General features: G+C 41.7%; 1 protein-coding gene across 4 annotated transcripts in view; it reads left to right on the top strand.

Annotated features, from left to right (window-relative positions):
* Nucleotides 1–13,949, top strand: part of FLNB (filamin B) — a 106,588-nt gene extending 92,639 nt beyond the window's left edge. For all 4 annotated transcript variants that reach the window (XM_061618323.1, XM_061618324.1, XM_061618325.1 and 1 more), the window contains 5 exons: nt 6,177–6,309; nt 8,050–8,226; nt 11,223–11,441; nt 11,654–11,857; nt 12,260–13,949. In XM_061618323.1, coding sequence (XP_061474307.1) covers nt 6,177–6,309; nt 8,050–8,226; nt 11,223–11,441; nt 11,654–11,857; nt 12,260–12,447 — 921 coding nt within the window. In that variant the 3' untranslated portion in view covers nt 12,448–13,949. The remainder of the gene's footprint in view (nt 1–6,176; nt 6,310–8,049; nt 8,227–11,222; nt 11,442–11,653; nt 11,858–12,259) is intronic.
* Nucleotides 13,950–20,887: the final 6,938 nt, after the last annotated feature.

Raw genomic sequence — 20,887 nt, forward strand, 5'->3', positions numbered from 1 at the left:
CTTCAGGGCATGCTGTCATTTTTCACTCAAATGCAGTCACCACCACAAGTTCCTGCCATACCTCGCCACAGTATGGACCAATATATAGGTAATGAGACAAATCCTTCTTGCTCTCCGAATCCTTTTGATGTGGCTAGAGGCAGATGTATTGATGATGTGTCGTATGGGGAGGAGTCACCCTTTGCTGAACATGCAGAAGGAGACGAATGGAGTGACTCTTCGGAACATGAGGAGGATACATCGTATCGCTTGTTTAATGCCTCAGACTATCAGCCTCTAGCTCGCAGGGTAGTTAACACCCTTGGTCTCCAAGCTGCGCCCCCAACAGCTGCCGCTCCAGCTATTAAAGGGGCCAGGGTTCTCAAATCCCCTGCACCTACTGAGCATTACATCCCGGTGCCGGATCCCATTGCTAAACTAGCTACCGAAGAATGGGCTCATCCATTCCAAACTCGCAGATTCAAAAACCTGGCTGACAAACTTTACTCTCTAGCGCCTGACTTCGCCACCAAGCTGGCCGTTCCTGGCATAGACGAGCCGATCGCTAGCCTAGTTTCGCGATCTGTTTTGCCTAGGGAAGGAGAATCCCAACTAAAGGACGCTACTGAGCGAAGATTAGACTTCGCTCTCCGCAAAAATCGTGAGGCCACTGCTTTCTCCATGCGGGCCTCCGCATCAGCTTCCGTCTTCTCCAGGGCAGCAATGATGTGGCTGGATGATCTTCTAGAGGACCCTAACCCTGATCCTGTTTCTCTCAGAAGGTCATTGATAAAGTTGCACAAGACAGCGGCGTTCGTAGCTGATGCCACTTTGGATGCCACTCAACTGGGGGCACGAGCCATGACGGCTCAGATAGTCGCTCAACGGACCCTCTGGCTTCGCCACTGGCAAGCTGACTCTACGGCCAGAGTGAATCTCTCCAGGGCTCCTTACTCCGGATCTTTGCTCTTCGGCGAGGAAGCTCTAAAGGCAGTGCTGGTTGATCCCAAAGACGCTCACAAACCGGTTTTGGCCACTGTCAAGAACATTGATCATAGGCCGTTCAGGCAATTTTCCTCTTTCCGCACTAACCAGCCATTTCAAGGGACGCGGCCAGGAGGTCGAGGCCGCGACTTCCGATCCTATGACTCCAGTCCCTTCAGGGGAACCTGGAACCGACGTTTCCAGGGCAGAGGTCAGTACCAAGGGCTCAGAGGTACCCCTTCGTCCTCATATAGGGGAGGGTCTCGCCAGCGCAAACAGTACTAATGCACTACCTGTTGGTGGCAGACTGCTTATGTTTGGAGGCCAGTGGCTGCGTTTGACTAAGGTCGCCTGGATCAGGGACCTTTTTTGTTCTAGCTATGCAATAGAGTTTTGGGCAACCCCACCAGACAAATTCCATCTATCCCCTTGCCCCAGGGCGCCGACCAGGCACATCATCATGCAGACAGTTATACAACACCTCTTGAACATAGCGGCGATAGAGCCAGTCCCTACAACAGAGAGGTCGGAAGGGGTGTACTCCCTCCTATTTGCTGTGCCCAAACGAGATTTGTCATGGAGGGCGGTATTGGACCTCAAGTTTGTCAACCGTTTTGTAACATACCACAGATTCAAAATGGAATCCCTCCACTCCATTACTGAAAGCCTGCAAGAAGAAGACTTCCTGATTTCTATCGACCTAAAGGAAGCGTATCTCCATGTGCCCATTTGCATAGCCCACAGAAAGTTCCTTCGGTTTGCTTTTGGCCCCCAGCATTTTCAATATAGAGCGATGCCGTTTGGCCTCTCCTCTGCTCCGCGAGTATTTACAAAAGTGCTTCTGACCTTAATGGCTTACCTCCGGATTCAAGGGGTCCATCTCTACCCATATCTGGACGATATTTTAATACGGGCAAGCTCTGAGGAGCTGGCTCATCGTCATTTAACGCTCACCCTCAATGCTTTGCAGGCCTACGGCTGGCTTGTCAACTTCGACAAAAGCCATCTTCAACCGACCCAATGCCTACTACATCTAGGGGCAATGTTGGACACCCTGCAGGCGATGGTGTTTCTGTCTCCAGATCGCATAACTGCCATCACAAACATTGCGAGGTCCTTGATGCAACAAACAACCGCAGACGTCATGCTTCTAGCCAGGGCGCTCGGAATGTTCATCTCTACCATCCACATTGTGCCATGGGCTTGAGCCCACTCTCGCCACCTTCAGTGGGATTTGTTGCCCTTTCAACAGGATATTGCCAACTCCAATCATCGCACTGTTCCTCTGAGCCCCGCACTGCGCCTTTCATTCCGCTGGTGGACGAGGGTCCAACATCTTTCCAGAGGCACTCCGTTCAGAGAACCTCACAGGACTGTTGTCACCACGGATGCCAGTCTCATCGGCTGGGGAGCACACTGCAACTCCCAATACGTTCAGGGGGTTTGGTCCACAGCAGAGCAGACTCAGAACATCAATTGGCTGGAGCTCAAGGCGGTCCACTTAGCTCTACTTCATTTTCAGTCTCTGTTCCCTTTGGACCATGTCCTCATTCGAACGGACAACACGTGTGTAAAATCACATTTGAACAGACAGGGGGGCACCAGGTCCCGTCCTCTGCAGGACCTAGCTTCCCTCATCTTCGTCTGGGCAGAACAACATCTACAATCCCTAAAAGCAGAGCATCTCAGAGGGATTTGGAATGTGACAGCAGACTGGCTCAGCAGACAACAGGTCATTCCGGGAGAATGGCAACTTCATCCGACCATATTTCAGCATCTCCAGTGTCAGTTCGGCGTCTTCTCGATCAACCTGTTTGCTTCCAGTCGCAATTTCCAGCTTCCCAGGTACTTTGCCAGATACCTGGACACAGCAGCGGAAGCAGTGGATGCTCTGTCCATACCGTGGCCAGACGGTCTTTTGTACGCCTTCCCTCCCATACCGCTGTTAGCCAAAACATTGCGGAAGGCGCAGAGCGAGAGGGCACAGTTGGTTCTGATAGCCCCATATTGGCCACGCCAACCGTGGTTCTCGGATCTTCTTGCAGTGTTGGTGATGGATCCTTGGACACTTCCAGTCAGGCCAGATCTTCTATCCCAGGGTCCAGTATGGCATCAGGACCCCACTTGGCTCAATCTAACAGCGTGGCTTTTGAACGGGGACATTTGAGGTCAGCTGGACTGTCTGACGCTGTTATTGATATTAACTTAGCCTCAAGACGACGATCTACCACCCGCATTTATCAACATACTTGGGTGGCTTTCTCCAAGTGGTGCCAGTCTCACCACTGCGATCCATCCCAGGCCACTGTGCATCAGGTGCTGCAATATCTCCATAGTGGTTTTATGATGGGACTCAGACCCAACACTCTACGTCGACATGCGTCCACTCTGTCGTCCATTCTTTCAGTCTCATCCACTGGTGCCTGTATTTCCTCACATCCGTTCATTAAACGCTTCCTCAGAGGCACTGCTTTACTTTCACCGGCTGTAGTACATCGTTTTCCCTCATGGAGTCTGTCCAAGGTCCTACAAGCTCTACAACATCCTCCGTTTGAACCCCTTAGGACTGTGCCTTTACGTCTACTGTCCTTCAAGGTCTTGTTGCTGGTCGCCATCACTTCGGCCAGACGAGTTTCGGAACTGGGCGCATTGTCTTCTGCTCGCCATCTCTGTGTCTTTCACAAGGACTCTGTTGTGCTGAAAACTGATCCTTCCGTCCCAAGGTCCATTCAGTTTTCCATTACAGTCAGGACATTGTACTCCCTTCATTTTGCCCGAACCCTACTCATCCTCTAGAGAAGGCTTGGCATTCGTTGGATGTTCGGAGGGCTCTCAAGACCTACCTGTCTAGGACCCAGGAGATTCGACGAACGAAGTCTCTGTTTGTATCCTTTCATCCAAGGTCTATGGGGCATAAAGTAACTAATTCTACATTATCCCACTGGTTGCGAGCCTGTATTGCTTTAGCTTATGAAGCTCTTCAGCTTCCAGTTCCAGATAGTATCACAGCTCATTCCACCAGGTCAGCGGCTACTTCTGCTGCCTTTGCTACCAACGCCCCTGTTGCTGATATTTGCAGAGCAGCTGTTTGGTCTACTCCACACTCGTTTATAAGGCATTATAAAATAGATTGTTATGCCTCTGCTGATGCTTCTTTTGGCAGACGAGTGTTGCAACAGGTTCTTAATGACAATTAGCATGTGGGTGGTGCCTCCCTATTATGGGCTGCTTTGTACATCCCGCAGTGATGGCCGGCCTCATATGGAAAATGGACCATTGGTCTCACCTGAAGGGTGATTTTCATATGAGGCCGGCCATCACGACCCTCCCAGTTGGAGGATGTATAGATTTTTTACTAAACCGTTATATATTACTGTTACGCTATTGCATTTAAAGTTACTAGTGAAGTCAAGACTCCTAGTTCTTATATCGCTATGTTAGAGTCATGTTATTATGTATGTTGTTTTCCTGCTGGCAGGTCTGTTGGTCCTGTTCTTGTATTTTTAGATATTTCTCTATAGACTCGCTGCGAATGAACTGGAGAGTGGGAGGGGCCTGACGCCCCTAGTCTTGACTTCAAAGACATTCTTGCCTTCGCACGATAGGTGGAGCTATTACCCGCAGTGATGGCCGTCCTCATATGAAAATCACCCTTCAGGTGAGACCAATGGTCCATTTCCTTCTGAAATTCCTTGGTCTTCCATTATCCAATGTATGTTTGTGATACGATCTCTGGTGCCTCTTGCCTTACTGAATCCAGCTTGGACATCTGGCATTTCTCTCTCCATATATGGTACCAGACTTTGTTGTATAATCCTGAGCATTATTTTACTTGCATGGGACATTAAGGCTATAGTTCTATAATTACTGCATTCCCTGGGATCTCCTTTCTTTGGAATTGGAATGTATGTTGAACACTTCCAGTCTGTGGGCCATTGTTTAGTTTTCCATATTTGTTGACAATTTTTGGCAAAATTTGGGCATATTCAGTCTCAGTAGCTTGTAGCAGCTCTATTGGTATGCCCTCTGTTCCTGGTGATTTGTTTCTTCCAAGTATTTTAAGAGCAGCTTTTACCTCGCATTCTGTAATTTCTGGTTCTTCATCATACGGTTCCTCCATGAATGAATCTGTCATCCTTGAATCTCTATTATAGAGTTCTTCAGTGTATTGCTTCATCTTCCTTTTATTTTATCTCAGTCAGTGTGTTCCCCTGTTGATTATTCAGCATCCCTACTCTTCGTTTAAATTTCCCTTTCATTTCTCTAATCTTTTGGAATCGGGCTCTTTTCCACCCTTTTTGTTGTCCTCTTCTATTTCTATACAGTAACTATTGTAAGTTCTCTTTGTCCCTACATACTAGTCGCTGTATTGTTGCATTTAGGGTTCTGACCGTGTTTCTATCTCCTTTTGCTTTTGCTTTCCTTCTCTCTTTAACCATTTTAAGAGTTTCTTCAGTCATCCATTGAGGTCTTTCTCTCTTTTTAACGAGAGGCACAGTTTTTTTTGTATTCTTCCCTGATAATGTCTCTGATTTCACTCTGTAGTTCTTCTGGTTCTCTGTCAACTAAGTTTAAAGCCTCAAATCTGTTCCTCATTTGATTTTTATATTCTTCTGGGATGTTATTTAAATTGTACCTGATCTGAAATTTGATCTGAAGCTGATGCATTGGATGGTTTGGGGCTGGCATCCTAAGTTTGTAGATAAATGGTCTTGCATATTTTTAGACCAATGTGTGGGTAGAACATACTTAATCAAACTCACTCTTTGGCAATGTCTTGTACTGTCCTTCAGGAATAGAATTAGTCCACTAAGAGAAGATCACATTGCCTGGTGGTCTCTGGAACCTACAGAACTAGAAACTTACAAATGAATAAAAATATTCCTAGTTTTAAGTTTTGAGAATGCAGTGGATACTTCCCCCAAAGGAGTAATGCCTTCACATAGCAGGATAGGAGTACTTGAGGCCTTATCAGACATGTTTTGTAAACAGTGAGACTGATAAATTCTTCCAAAAGCATAACTTCTATGATGCAATCTTATTTCATTTGCAAAGGAGATACAGGTTTACCACAGTTCACATGTTGCTTCTCTGCTGCTGCTGAGATAAAAGCGGCTGCCCTGCATTAGAAGCAGTGAAGGACTGCATCGTTTTACATTAATTGCAATTTGAATGTCAATATGTATGTGAGGATCTTACTATTGCATTCTTAGGAGTCTGGGTTGAAAGTTAACCAGCCAGCATCCTTCGCTATAAGGCTTAACGGGGCCAAGGGCAAGATTGATGCTAAAGTGCACAGCCCAATTGGAGCTGTAGAAGAATGCCATGTTTCTGAGTTGGACCAAGGTAAGGATGTATAGAAAACTTTGTATTTGAACTTCTTAAACATTTCAAGACTGAAAATGGTTATAATGGTTAAATATGAAAACTGAAACAAGTGGCATCTCATATCAGTATAGAAACATGCTCAGCAGTAGTTGATTAGGCTATTAGAAGGCTATTTTTGGAGCCAAGAGACTTTATTTCCGTAGGGGTTGAGAACTACTTTTTGGTGGTCAAAATAAGAAACTCATGAACAAAACCTTTCCCCATAACCTGTTTTAAGGTTAATTAGCACGTCTTCCTTGGAAAACGGTCCGTAAGCTTCAGTTAGTGCAGAATGCGGCAGACCGCCTGATTAAAGGCAGCCGCCAGCGAGATCATATCACCCCAGTCCTGAAGGAACTGCACTGGTTACCAGTGGTTGCCTGGGCCAAATTCAAGGTCCTGGCCTTAACCTTTAAGGCCCTTTTTGAAGCCGGCCCACTCTACTAAAGGATTGCCTCCATTTTCACCAGGGGCGCTGGCTAACCAGATCCTCCTCGAACGGTTCACTTCTTATTCCCCCATTAAGAGCAGCAAGACTGGTGAGGACCAGGTCCAGAGCCTTTTCAGTAGTGGCTAACTCACTATGGAACTCGCTGCCAACCGACCTTCGCCAGGTCCCCTCCTTGCTCTGTTTCTGTCGGGCCTTGAAGACCTGGCTCTTTAACCAGGTGTGGGAGCGGGGTTAGGTTGGCAGTGTGCAGCTTTGGGGGTGTTTAACCTTTAATTTTTAATGCCCTCTGTTTATGTTTTTATATGAACTGTATTTGTGTTCTGCTGTATGTCACCCAGAGCGGCAGATTAACCTCTGCCAGATGGGCGTCTAATGAAATCTAATAAATAATAATAATAAATAATGCACTTTATCACATCCCCAGCTACAGATTGTGCAAAGAGGAAATCCTCTTACAAATAGGGATGCAGATGTGGTTGAGTATGAATGCTGGCATATTAGTGGCTCATTTGGATATGCTCAATATGCATCTTTATGCATGGTAGAGAGATTGCCTAACAGCCTCTAGCTGAATGGGAGACTAAGGAAATTTATAATCTTACATAGGGCAGGTACCTGCAAATATCTCTTACCTTTCCATCCTGCCATAGATGACATTGTGTCCCGTCCCCCTGTCCCCCAACATTTGGAAATCCATGGTGTACTTGCAGGAAGATTCTAACAAGATCTCCTCTGATGTAATTACTAATTTATTTAAACAGGGTTTACCTTTTTATAACCATTCTTAGCTACTTCTAACCATGTTTTCAACACAATTGCTATTCATTTATTAGATTTATATCCTACCCTTCCTCCCAGCAGAAGCCCAGCCACTGATTTATAAGAAAAGGCTTTACTCATTTGTGCTATAATTTTAATTTTTGCTGTAGACTAAAAAAGCGTAGTTGTCTACTGGTGCAAGGGAATAACCATTTCTCAAGGTGGATTGGTTTTGTCTTGCTTATGACAGTCTCTTAGAACATAAGCAACTTGCAGTAAACTGGTGGTGAAGCAATAATAATGGATTTAAGTGTGACAGCTCCAACTATTATGTATGGTCTCTGCGTGAGCATTGCATTTCAGAGGCTTCACTTATACTCTGGATTGTTCTCTGTGCCAGCTTTCTGTGGCTTTGGCATATAAGCCATAGAAAGCTGGCACACAGTTGTTCTCTATTTTTAGTGGCAAGTTCCAAATTTAATTATTCTTTGCTTCTATATGTATTGCAGATAAATATGCTGTTCGATTCATCCCTCGTGAAAATGGTATTCATTCTATTGATGTGAAGTTCAATGGTAGCCATGTTGTAGGCAGTCCTTTTAAAGTTAGAGTCGGGGAACCAGGTCAAGCAGATACCCCAGCTCTTGTTACTGCCTGTGGACCAGGCCTTGAGAGTGGCATAACAGGTAATGTTTCCTCTCTTTCTGTTGGAATTCTGAAAATAGTATAATCTTGTTCAAAGATTGCCTTTGTCTCACTTGCTAACACTCTTTTAGATGTACAGTTTGGGCTAACCCCTTATTAGACCCAACCAATATGTTGCAAAATTATGCAGTTCTATGTTTGTTTGAATTAAAGAGGAAAAAGCCAATATGCAGAACTTGTTGCCAAAGTAATTTGAGCAATTTTCTTAAGGGCTGTGCCAATTCAATTTAACAGTTTGTCAAGCTCAAGGACAAAATTATTCCAGGGGTGGGGAACCTCTAGCGCACTACATAATGATGGACTCCAGTTCCTGTGATCCCTGACCATTGGCCATGCTGGCTGGGGTTAATGGGAGTTGGGAATCCAGCAACATCTAGAGGGCTGCAGGTTCTGCATCCCCACCCTATGGCAGTATTCAGTTGGACACTTGTATAGGCACCATCCCCATGGTTTCATTTCTCCCAAGGCCTTTGGAGGGAGAAATCATTAAATAACTGAAATATGGCAAATGAGTCGTCAACTCTACCAACAATGTACTTGCTGGCCAGCACTGACGCTTAGTATTTTGGATTGTATCCTTCCCACTGTTGCATCAGTAATGGGTTCCGTATGGCCAAACGTTGTTTGTTCATATTCTGATGAAAGCTTCCTTGAAATGCAGCCAGTCATTCTTGTTTTGCTTTTTTGCTTGCCTTTGAACACTTGTCTGTCCAGCAGCATTTCAGAGTGTGAAATTTGTTGTGATTGTGTTTACATGCCACCAAGCAACGGGCAGCTTTCCCTATTGCATTGGATAATACAAACAGGCTTGATATGCCACTTCACATGTACACTCTGCCAGGGAGCATCACTTGGCTAAAGACAGTAAGCAGATAGAGCTGAGGTAGTTAGCATACAGAGCTTTCCTCACAGAACTTTATTTTATGGTGCATTGCAAGCTAATCTTAATACCCATGCTGCCAGATGCTACTGAGAAGGCTTTTTTTTAAATGCATTTGGTTAGGTAAGGATGGAGTTTGACTTAAGCTGGTAACAGAGTAGAACGGGACCTGGTTCAAGTTTATGTTTAAATCAAATTAAAACCTTTAAAGGTACACTTGACTAAGTCAGGAGATGCATCAACCTATTTGAATTAGGGCAGGGGTGGCTAACCTATGACCCTCCAGATGACAATAGACTCCAACTCCCATCAGCCTCAGCCAGCATGGCTAATGGGCAGAGCTGATGGTAGTTGTAGACTGCAACATCAGAAGAGCCACAGGTAAGCCACTCTTGCTTTTGGGGAAGTAAAATAACAAAAACAAACTTGGTGACGTGCAGTGATGGCCTTAAATATGAGACTTTATGCACATCAACTAGGCCTCCCTAGAGAAGCTGTGAATAGTTGCTAGGCAAAGGCCAGACATTTTTCTGGTCTCTGCAGTTAATTGTGGCTAGAAAGCAAATGGTAACCTACCCTCTCTTGCTATAGGAGGTACTGTGCACAAGGACTTGCAGCTGCACAATGAACTTCCCACTGCACAGCTAAAAGTCCTTGCGCTAGCTGAACTGTTTAGTTAGATACCTCCCATAGACTAAGGGACACTTTATGCATTTTGCTTTCCTTCACTGGAAACCCTTCTGCATTGGGAAACTCTTGCATGTAATGAACATGCATGTTACATCTGGGACTGGCCGCCTAGTAAATGAATATATAATATGTGATGGCCTACTTGCAGGTTTTGTACTTCCTACACTACACAAGTGCTCTTTGTCCAAGTAAAATGTGGAAAGTGGACATAGCTTTAGATTTACCTTGCTGACAGTGCAGTTGATAGTGAGTTCTAATTTCTGGTTGAAACATTTCAAAGAGCCTTTCAGGCTGTCTGATTGGAATATGAAAGACCTAGAATGCAATTCTGTGCACACTTACCTGGAGTTAAGTAAATCCCATTGAACAGTAGGACTTAATTCTGAGTAGACATACATAAAATTGCATTGTTAGGGAAACAGTTCATTGAAATAATTAAATTCACTAGTAGTTTGATAGATGCACAACAGATTGGTACTGTATGCAAAGTGTGATGACAAATGATACAAAGGATAATTGCTGTTGCTATTTTTGGGAACAGCTATATAATCCTTGTTTATCTCACAAGATGTAGAAGGGCTAGTCTAAAATTGATTTGTCATGTAATCTGTCAAAATTATCAATGCTCATAGCTCATGGCACTGAACAACATGAAGAAATGGGGAAGGACATGTCTGTAAACAGACACATGTCTATGAGCTTTAAAGCCCTAAACCAGCCTTTCCCAACTAGTGGGCCACCAGCAGCTGTTGGACCACAATTCCCATCTTTCCTGACCATTGGCAGTGCTGGCTGAGGCTGATGGGAGTTGTGGTCCAACAACATCTGTTGGCCCACTAGTTGGGAAAGGCTGCCCTAAACTGTTTGGGCCCAAGCTATTTGTTGGACTGCCTGCATACTGAGATCTGCTTCAGAGCCCATTCTGGTGAATCTACCCCCCAGGTCGGTAAGGTAGATGGCCACGACAGAGAAGGCATTTTCTATGATGGCCTTGCAGCTTTGGAATTCCTCTTCCTCAGAGCTGCATCAAGTGCCTACATTGCAGTGTTTCTGTGGGGCCTTGAAGACTTAAAGTTATTCAACAGGCCTTCCAAGAGTGCTTATTAATTGGACAGTGGCTATGATTTTTGCTTCACTGGATTTCTTGTGCTTTTGTTTGGGGATTGGACAAGTTGTATTGGTTTTATATTGTTTTTGTTGGGGCATTGTTGGTTTTATGGTTGTAACCAATGAGCATTGCCTGAAAAGGGGGGCTAATGTTTCTTTAAAAATAAGTACAAAATAAGAACCACAGGAAATTGTTGGGGCCCCTGCATCCATGACAATTATACTTGACAAACATGATGTGGTAACTGACCTATCATTCATTATGGAACCCATGCCTTCCATTTGTACTTTGCTTTTCAGGATTACAGTCAGCATTTACTATAGACACCACCAAAGCAGGCCCTGGAACCCTTGCTGTTACGATTGAGGGGCCATCAAAGGTGAAAATGGATTGTCAAGAAGCTCCAGAGGGCTACAATGTCATGTATACACCTATGGCTCCAGGGAACTACTTAATTGGAATTAAATATGGAGGGCCTAATCATATAGCTGGCAGCCCTTTCAAAGCGAAAGTGACAGGTAAGACTAATGAGCCAGTATCAACCAGTCTGGTTATAATCAGCATGTCTTGAGGGGGAGAGAGATTCTGAAATGCAGAAGGTAATGGGGTCCCATTGACTTGACTGACATCTGTTTTAATGTAGCCCTAAGTTATTGTATTGTTGCCGTAGCAGCAAGATGCTGCCATACTGTTTAAACTGTGCTCTCATTCCTTGTGTCTTGCTCTTTAGGTCAACGGCTAGTTAGCCCAGGTATCTCAAATGAAACATCCTCCATCATGGTGGAATCTGTGACCAGATCAACAACAGATACTTGCTATAGTGCCATTCCCAAATCTTCATCTGATGCAAGCAAAGTGATCTCCAGGGGCGCAGGGCTCTCTAGAGCTTTTGTGGGGCAGAAAAACACCTTTTCAGTAGACTGCAGCAAAGCTGGTAACTTAACTTTTTTTTAAAACGTGTGGGTTTCTTTACCGGTCTAGTGATTACAGCCTGAGCTTTTCTGCCTTGCATAGTAAATGTACAGCAATTCTTGAGTACATTTGTCAACCCAAACAAAAGGACTTAGTTGCCATTGACAATGGAATGTTGCACTCCCACTGCTGCACACAACAACAGGCATTTTCCATAGGCATTTGGTTGGCCACTGTGAAAGCAGGAAGCTGGACTAGATGGGCCTTTGACCTGATCCAGCAGGGTTTTTATATTATGTGTGTGATTGGTCAAAGCAGTAACTTGAAATACTTAGAAAAAAATTATTGGAACTTGGATCTTGGGATGTAGTAGGATTTGTGTTCTGCTGCTCCTAATGGTAACTTTCTCTTTGTTGTGCCTTAGGTTCAAATATGTTGTTAGTTGGTGTCCATGGACCAACAACGCCTTGTGAAGAAGTATCTGTGAAACACTTGGGAAGCCACCAGTACGGTGTAACGTATGTGGTCAAGGAGAAGGGCGATTATATCCTAGCCGTGAAGTGGGGTGAAGAACACATTCCTGGAAGCCCATTCCATGTTACTGTTCCATAGGTTTATTTTGTTTCAAAACGTTCTACTCTTCATGAGTGATTTTTTACAATTCAATACTGTGAGCAGTCCTGAGAGAAATATAGTACCTTCCTGTATACAGAACACATTTTTAATGCATCCCAACCAAATTCTGCAACATTTTAAAAGTGTTCTATTGGTCTTATGCATTCCTGGTATACAAATGAAATCAATGTATCTTTCTGAATTGATGCACAATTGTGTAACAAATGAAGAGCACTATCCTTTTGTTGGTTTTTGAAATTGCATGTTAAACTGGAATTTGTGTTGGATAATTGGGTATCTTAAACTACTGACTTTTGATGAACATTTTTAGACTGGAAACTTTTTAAATTTAGCTGTAGAATTTCAGTTTGGCTATCACCAGTTAAACGTTTTTCTGTAAAGAAGTGAGGTAAAACCAGGTATTTAATGTGCCTTTTGTATACTTGATCATTTTTTTTACTACATAACAGCAAAAACTCACAAAAGTGTTACAGCTAAACACTAAAACATCTTAACAATGCTTGGCTGTTTACATTTGGAGAGAGTGAAAACTACTTTTTTCCTTAAAGGAAATCAAAAGTAGTATCAAACTGTTCCAGAAGTCGTCTTCTTTTACACTATGTACTGTTATAATGCTAGCTTACGTTAACCATGATGGTTGTTGACAGGATGCCAAATTCACTGATATTCTGGCGTAGATGCATTGTGCTGGGTGCTTGGTCAGTTGTAATACAATAGATGCAGCCCGTGGCAACTGTTTTTTCCTAAGAGTAGCTGCTTGTTTCTGCACTCAACATAAAATTTAAGCTTCTGTAGCTCACATATTGGCTATGATGGAAAGATGCTTTAACTCCAGCACACGGGCTCCTAGTTGAGTAAAAAGCAGCTTCGGACTTGCTCATCATATCCCTGATCATGATGATTTCAAAACTACTCTAGACAGTTAAACTATTAGATGAATCTCTGAATGTTTCTGCTAATTAACAGTGCATATTCAGTGTTGAAAGTTTAGTATAAGGAGTTCATGCACAAGTATTTATCCTCTTCATTATTCTGGGATAATGAGCACATGACCATTCTAGATTTCCAAATACATTCCAGGTATACAACTAATTACTAGAAAGCTGTTGTGGCTTTTAGGAGAGTTTTTCCTCTCAAAGAGCTTTAAATGTGTCTGATGGAAGAAGAGACTTAATGGAAATAACTTTATTCCTTTCCCGTTCCCTCTGTTTAGCAAAAGATTCCTATCTGACAAGCTTTATTTTTGTAGTTGTATATCAGTGCTAAATCTGAGCACAACTTCTTGGAGGGGGGCTAGAGTAACAGGATTTCTTTTTTACTGTACTGTGTGCCTTAATGTGAAATGCTCACTACATTGTAAACTACAAGGAAAAGCAAAATAAACTGGAATAAATGCAAGGTTGTAATATTGTATCCTATAACTTATTAAAACCATGAATGTTTGCTTAATGAAATAAAATGTGCATGTTTAAAACAAACTCAGATGGGCTTCTTGCCACAGCTCATTTTTTAAAAAAAATATTTATTAAATATAAACAGAAAATACATAGCAAAGTAGGTGGACAAACCACCAGCCACTACAACAGAAATCTTCAATGTCAATGCTGTATAGATACAATGCATGCATGAGTTAAATAAAAATGATTGACTTCCTGATTCTACCATACATTGCCTCTTTCCAGTCCAGATCTATTGTTCTCAGGAATGATGAGCATCTGTTTAAGAAGTTTACAGTTCTTCCCCTTACTCCTCAAGACCATTTTCTTTTTTTCCCCAGTGTACATTTTTAAGACTCTGTGTTCTACAGCATGCAAACAAACAATCATACAAGCAAACAAAAACAGGAAACTTAAAAAATGAATAAATCAATTAATAAACCAAAAGTAGTTGCTGAGAATGCAATAAAATATATGAAGAATACATGTGATCTCTTATATTAGCCAATAATCACTATCCATCATCCAAAATGCTATTCAATGAAACTCAAACACAATCCCGATCAACTAGCATGGAATGCCAGAGAAAGCACATACAAAGCTGATACAAATATTAGATGAATACCAACCCTCCCCCCCTGAAAACCCCCCACCCACTTCCAAAAACACCTGTCTAAATTGAATAACTTATATTGTACCTGAACCTTGATATTCCTGCTGGGGTTTTTTAATAGGAACTGAAACCTGCAATAGCACAAGGCAATAAAGACCCTAACAACAATAGGGAAGTCTTGAGTATGGACCATAATTACCAATATATGTATGTGGTCTTGTATGTGGTAAAAGCAACAGATGTGGTCTGTCATCACACGGTTTTAAGCACATAGGCTCCACAACTCTTAAGGATGCCTCTGTGTCTGAGTTAGTTATTACCTAGCCTTTTCACAACTAAATATTCTTGGTCTTAAACTGTAAAATGCAAGCTACACCATAGGGATTTAACACTTAAGCCTCTTATGTGCATGGCTCTGTCCAACTCTGTTCTGAATCCCCAAAATCATTTGGTTCTTGCCATGCCATTGAAAGTGTCTTCAGGGACGGATCGTAGCTCAGTGGCAGAATATATGCTTTACATGCAGAAGATCCCAGGTTCAAATCCCAGCTTCTCCAGTTAAAGACCAGGATGATGCAGCAAGCTTTTGAGACACAGCCTTCCCCAAACTGATGTTTTCAACATCGATCCTGGTCAGCAGGCTGGCATTGATGGGAGTTCAATCCATGTGGCACCAGTTTAGGGAAGACTGGAATTATTTATTTATTTGATTTATATCCCGCCCTTCCTCCCAGCAGACAATACTGGGCTCGATGAACAAATAGTGCGATGGCTATAAGGCCGCTTCCTCTGTAGATGTTTTGTCAAAATCTGGTTGCAGCTGGGAGAGTAACTGCACTTTTCAATTCCTTTCCAGACAGTTGAAAATTGAAGCATCAGTGCTCTACAGTGTTCTATCTATCTATCTATTTATCTGTTTGTTTATTTATTTATCTATATACTGCCCCATAGCAGAAGCTCTCTGGGTGGTTTACAACAATTAAGAACACTAAAAACAAGTATACAACCATTAAAACCCATAAAAACCGATAAGCAAGTTAAAAACACGTTATTCAAATGCTGTTAAAATGCCTGGGAGAAGAGAAAAGTCCTGACCTCGCACCAAAAAGATAGCAGGGTTGGCGCCAGGCACACCTTGTCAGTAAGATCATTCCATAATTTGGGGGCCACTACTGAGAAGGCCCTCTCCCTTGTTGACAGCCTCCCAGCTTCCCTCCAACTAGGCACCCGGAGGAGGACTTTTGATGTTGAGTGTAATGTACGGGTAGGTTCATGTCGGGAGAGGTGTTCCATCAGGTATTGTGGTCCCAAGCCGTGTAAGGCTTTATAGGTTAAAACTAGCACATTGAATTGGGCTCGGAAACATGCAGGCAGCCAATGCAAGCATTGCATTGCATCTAATCCATACATTCTTCTAAACATTAACAAATGATCACGTGGATTTTTCATATCAGTAGAAGAAACCATAAGTAGTTTCATAAACTTGCCTAACGCAGCAATGAATTACGTAAACATTGCCCATTATTCCTCACGATCAGGTTTTTTTTTAATGTAATGCTTTATGGCAGTGAATTGAGCTATTCATGCAAGAATCAAATCCTGTGTTGAAATTAAGTTTTTTTTAATTCCACGTAGTAATAGTGTGTATTACAGATGTGGCTTTAGTTCTGTAGCAGAATTAAAACTCAAATGGTTTTTGAATCTTACTTTGTAAAATGCTGGTCCTACATAACTAGGCCACATGGATGATGGAACAAAAACGTGGTATAACTTAGCTTGGTTATTAGATCATACAGAATACTCAGTGTGCAAGGTGAGATGGCTCCCATGCAATACCACTGAAACATTTTATTAAATCCAGCAGTTACATCAAATATTTAGGTAATAGACATACTCTATAGATATTATGGTGGGAAAAACAGAAAGGAGTAGAAAAAGAGGAAGGCCAAACAAGATGGATTGATTCCATAAAGGAAGCCACAGACTTGAATTTACAAGATCTGAACAGGGTGGTTCATGACAGATGCTATTGGAAGTTACTGATTCATAGGGTCGCCATTAAGTCGTAATCGACTTGAAGGCACATAACAGATAGAAATTAAGGTGCTAACCATTCTGGAAAATTGTTCTGTTTAGTACAAATGCTGAACTAGAAAACCCTGAGTCAAATTGGCTTAAGCATGAATTCAGCTGAGTGTCCTTAGACTATTCATCCTTGATACAGTGATCGTACAGGTGCACTAGGCTTCTAAATTTCATGGAGTATGTGAAATAGGAAAAGTATCTGATACATGTGTGCACACATGGTAAAAGGTAAAGGTAAAGGTGTCCCCACACTTATAGTGCAAGTCGTTTCCAACTCTTAGGGTGACGTCTTGCGACGTTTACTAGGCAGACCGTATATATGGGGTGGGATTGCCAGTTCCTTCCCCGGCCTTTCTTAACCCCCAGCATATGCTGGGTACTCATTTTACCAACCGCAGATGGATGGAAGGCTGAGTGGACCTTGACCCCTTTTACCGGATATTCGACTTCCTCCTTCCGTTGGAATTGAACTCCGACCATGAGCAGAGCTTCGGCTGCGTTGCCACCGCTTACCTCTCTGCACCACAAAGGATCTTGCACACATGGCAGAGGTAACTATTTCATTTATATTCAATAGCACACTGTATGATTACCCCAAGTAGTTGACTGAACTACAGAGGTGCCATGGTGACTTGTCAGGGTTGATGGCAGAAGTCAATATAATTGAGAATGTTAATTTATTGTAATTTGCTTTGGGTTGACTTTTGTGAAGAAAAGTGACTAATAAATAATTTCAAAGGATCCTGAAAATAAGTATGTATTAATGTGTCTAACATATTTCAAGTGTAATTTGTTGGAATAGTCATTTATTGGCTGGGTGGGGAAAAAAGTTGATTCTTTTGGAGTACACAGTGGGTGCTGTCCTGGATATGTTTATAGTAAGGATTTACTATAAACTACCCCATTCAGTAAAATTCCCAGTATGACTTACAAGCAGCTTAACACTACAGCATACAGTAATATAAACAAAACAGTAATAGAAATAAAAACAAAAACAAGTTATGCATCTATTGTAACCCTCCCACAAGCATAAGGAAACCTAAATACCAATTACATCAGGTTTCAAAGGCATGGACAAACACAAACGTTGGCCAGCCTACAGAACCAATTCTGCCTCTTGGTATTTTGAGGCAGAGAAGCAACTTGGCCACAGTCTAGAGCAGAAATCTCAGAGCGAATCTCAAACAGTTAAGAAGCTGTTTGAATTTGCTAAGCACTTCACAGGTAATCACTTGCACCTTGCTGACTTTACAGCTGTTGTTGTCAAGAATAGCTAAGTTTGGTCAAGCTAATATAGCTCAACCAGGGGGAATTCTGGGGGGGGGCTTTGTTTTAGTGCCAGACAGCTGCAAATTGCTAATGTCAAGAAGATGCAACTGAGTCCGATCTGTTATCTCTTATCTGCTTCCTGAGATCAACGTCAGGAGTTTGGGTACTGAAGATCAGGGACCACTTGGTGTGACTGTCTAGCCCTTCTTATCTTCAAAGAAGGCAATCACGTCACTTCCGGGAAGGGTGACTTAGCCTGTGCCTGCTCTTGAGACGGGCTCCTGCCTCAAAAGAAGCTTATTCAGATATATCAGTCAGATTTTTTCTTTTTTTGACTGATTAAACTTCTCCCGGGTAGGGAGAAACGAAGAGATTAACCTCAAAGCCTATTTTTGTTGGGACGACCAGATCTCATTAATTTATGGGACGAGGTCCAGCCGACGAAGGTGGGACGGATTTTTAACAACAAGCTCTATCTGGAAAAGCGAACGTTCATCTTATCTTCTAAGAGAGAACGCACTAACAGGCAAGCACCCTTCTTTCTATATTTTTCTTTTACTTGACTTAAATTGTTGCTGTTTAAAAGAGATTTGCCAGATTGATCGGTTTTTGACATCTCACTGGGGAGCCATAACTTCTCTCTGCTACTCATTAATTAATAGCTTATCTCTGTTTTTGTTGCAAAAAGCTGTCCTGGATTTGCATTCTAAAGATATACACAGAAGAGGGATTTCTATTCCAGATTTTTATTTTGAAGAATATTATATTGTCTGAGACTACTCTCTTTTTGGTCTATTTTATTTTGACGAATCTGTTTTCTGACGACCGCCATTAATTGTTTCGATCCTGGGAACTGCATTTTGTTTACTTAAACATGGAGAGATAAGGCTGTCTGCTCTGTTTATACTGTGATGTCACCAAGTTTGGAGTATTAACCCAATTGTTGCTGAAATAAGAAGTGGTTTTCCTATATTTTTCTTTTAAAATGGCAATTAAGAAAGTGGCTGAGAAGCTGGAAATAACTATGTTTCAGAAAATAATGGATGAGATTGAGATAACGAAACAAAACCTGCGACAGGGTTGTAAGGAGCTGAAAATTGAATTGAGTAAAATGAAGCAGGAGATTAAAGATATAGGGGTCCCTGTGAGAGAGGTGACCCTGGAAGGGGTCCCTGTGAGAGAGGAGACCCCGGAGATTGGAACAAACGTGGAACAGGAAAAAGATTTGGAGTCTATGGACTTTAGAAACAAAATTTATTGTTTGGAGACACAGGAGATTAAAGACATAGGGGTCCTTGTGAGAGAGGAGACCCTGGAGACTGGAACAGGGGTCCCTGTGAGAGAGGAGACCCTGGAGACTGGAACAGGGGTCCCTGTGAGAGAGGAGATCCCGGAGATTGGAACAAACGTGGAACAGGAACAAGATTTGGAGTCTATGGACTTTAGAAATAAAATCTATTGTTTGGAACTCAATGTTATCTCTGAAGAAATTAATGAAGATTCTAGAGATAAAGTTATCAATGGCATGGATAATCTTCTGGACTGGAATGATGTGATGGAGCCCAATATAGAGAAAATCTATGGAATTAACTGCAGCCATGTGACAATGGAAAAACTTTCAAGAGATGACCCAGTGTATTTTGAAAAAAAGAACAGAGATATGATTTTACAGCAGTATTTCAGCAACCTATTCAGAATGGATGGCAAGAAAATATTTGGGATAGAGGTAATTCCCATCAGACTCTTACTATATGACTATGGCTTTGACAGCAAGATTATTATGGAATACTGATAATGGAAGATTGGATACTGAAATTACTGGACTTAACAAGACTACTGAAGATGGAAGATGGAAAATGGAACTAATAGGGATAATAGAACAATGGCTACTGAAATTACTGAACCTAACAGATTCTGATGTGATGGATTAATTGAAATGTTTATTTTGACTATGGTTATGACAACAAGATTATCATAATTAGTAATGAGATGGATTAATCGATATGCTTATCTGGAAAAAAAAATTGATAGATATATTTCTTAAAGAATTGAAACCTCTCTTTGACTTTTTGTGGAAAGAATAAAGTAATGTTTATGAGATTTGATGATTAAGTAAGATAACTACTGGAGGAAAGTGATTTTATAATATGACTTAAGAGACAGGATTGTTATATATTATAGACTTATAACTGATTTGATCTTTGACAAATGGGAAGTCAATATTTTACTCTTTATTTTTTATTTTTGTTTTTTTTTCTTTTTTTCTTTTTGTTTAACTATTTTTGATTTTGTTTTTTGTCTTTGAATGTTTTATGATTTTGTCTTGTATGTTTTATGAAAACCTGAATAAAAATTATTGAAAAAAAAAAAAAAAGAATTGAAACCTCTCTTTGACTTTTTGTGGAAAGAATAAAGTAATGTTTATGAGATTTGATGATTAATTAAGATAACTACTGGAGGAAAGTGATTTTATAATATGATTTAAGAGACAGGATTGTTATATATTGTAGACCTATAACTGATTTGATCTGTGACAAATGGGAAGTCAATATTTTATTTTTTTTTGTTTAATTATTTTTGTTTTGTTTTGTTTTTTGTCTTTGAATGTTTTATGATTTTGTTTTGTATGTTTTATGAAAATTTGAATAAAAATTATTGTAAAAAAAAAAAAAAAAAAAAAAAAGAAGGCAATCACGGAAGCGGCCCTCCTTATCTTCAAAGGTGATCACGGAAGCAGCGCCTAGGATGGCTGATTGGCTCCCTCCTTGTTGCCAGCTAAACCCCATAAAATGAAGGTGACCCTTCAGTTAGTTGTTCCCTATTCCATCTACCTTGAATTACCTGAAGACGCCTGTAAGCCACTGGGAACCAGGCTTTCAACTTGAAGTATTAGCAAGAACAGGCAACTCTTGTTATTTTCTTTTTGTCTGTTTTGAATTTCTCATAGTGTTATGTAAATATATCTCTTACTCAGCCCTGTTGAGGGTAATTGGCTTTAAAGGAAAGTAATGCT

The sequence above is a fragment of the Rhineura floridana genome, chromosome 3 (assembly GCF_030035675.1).
Source record: "Rhineura floridana isolate rRhiFlo1 chromosome 3, rRhiFlo1.hap2, whole genome shotgun sequence".
Lineage (NCBI taxonomy): Eukaryota > Metazoa > Chordata > Lepidosauria > Squamata > Rhineuridae > Rhineura > Rhineura floridana.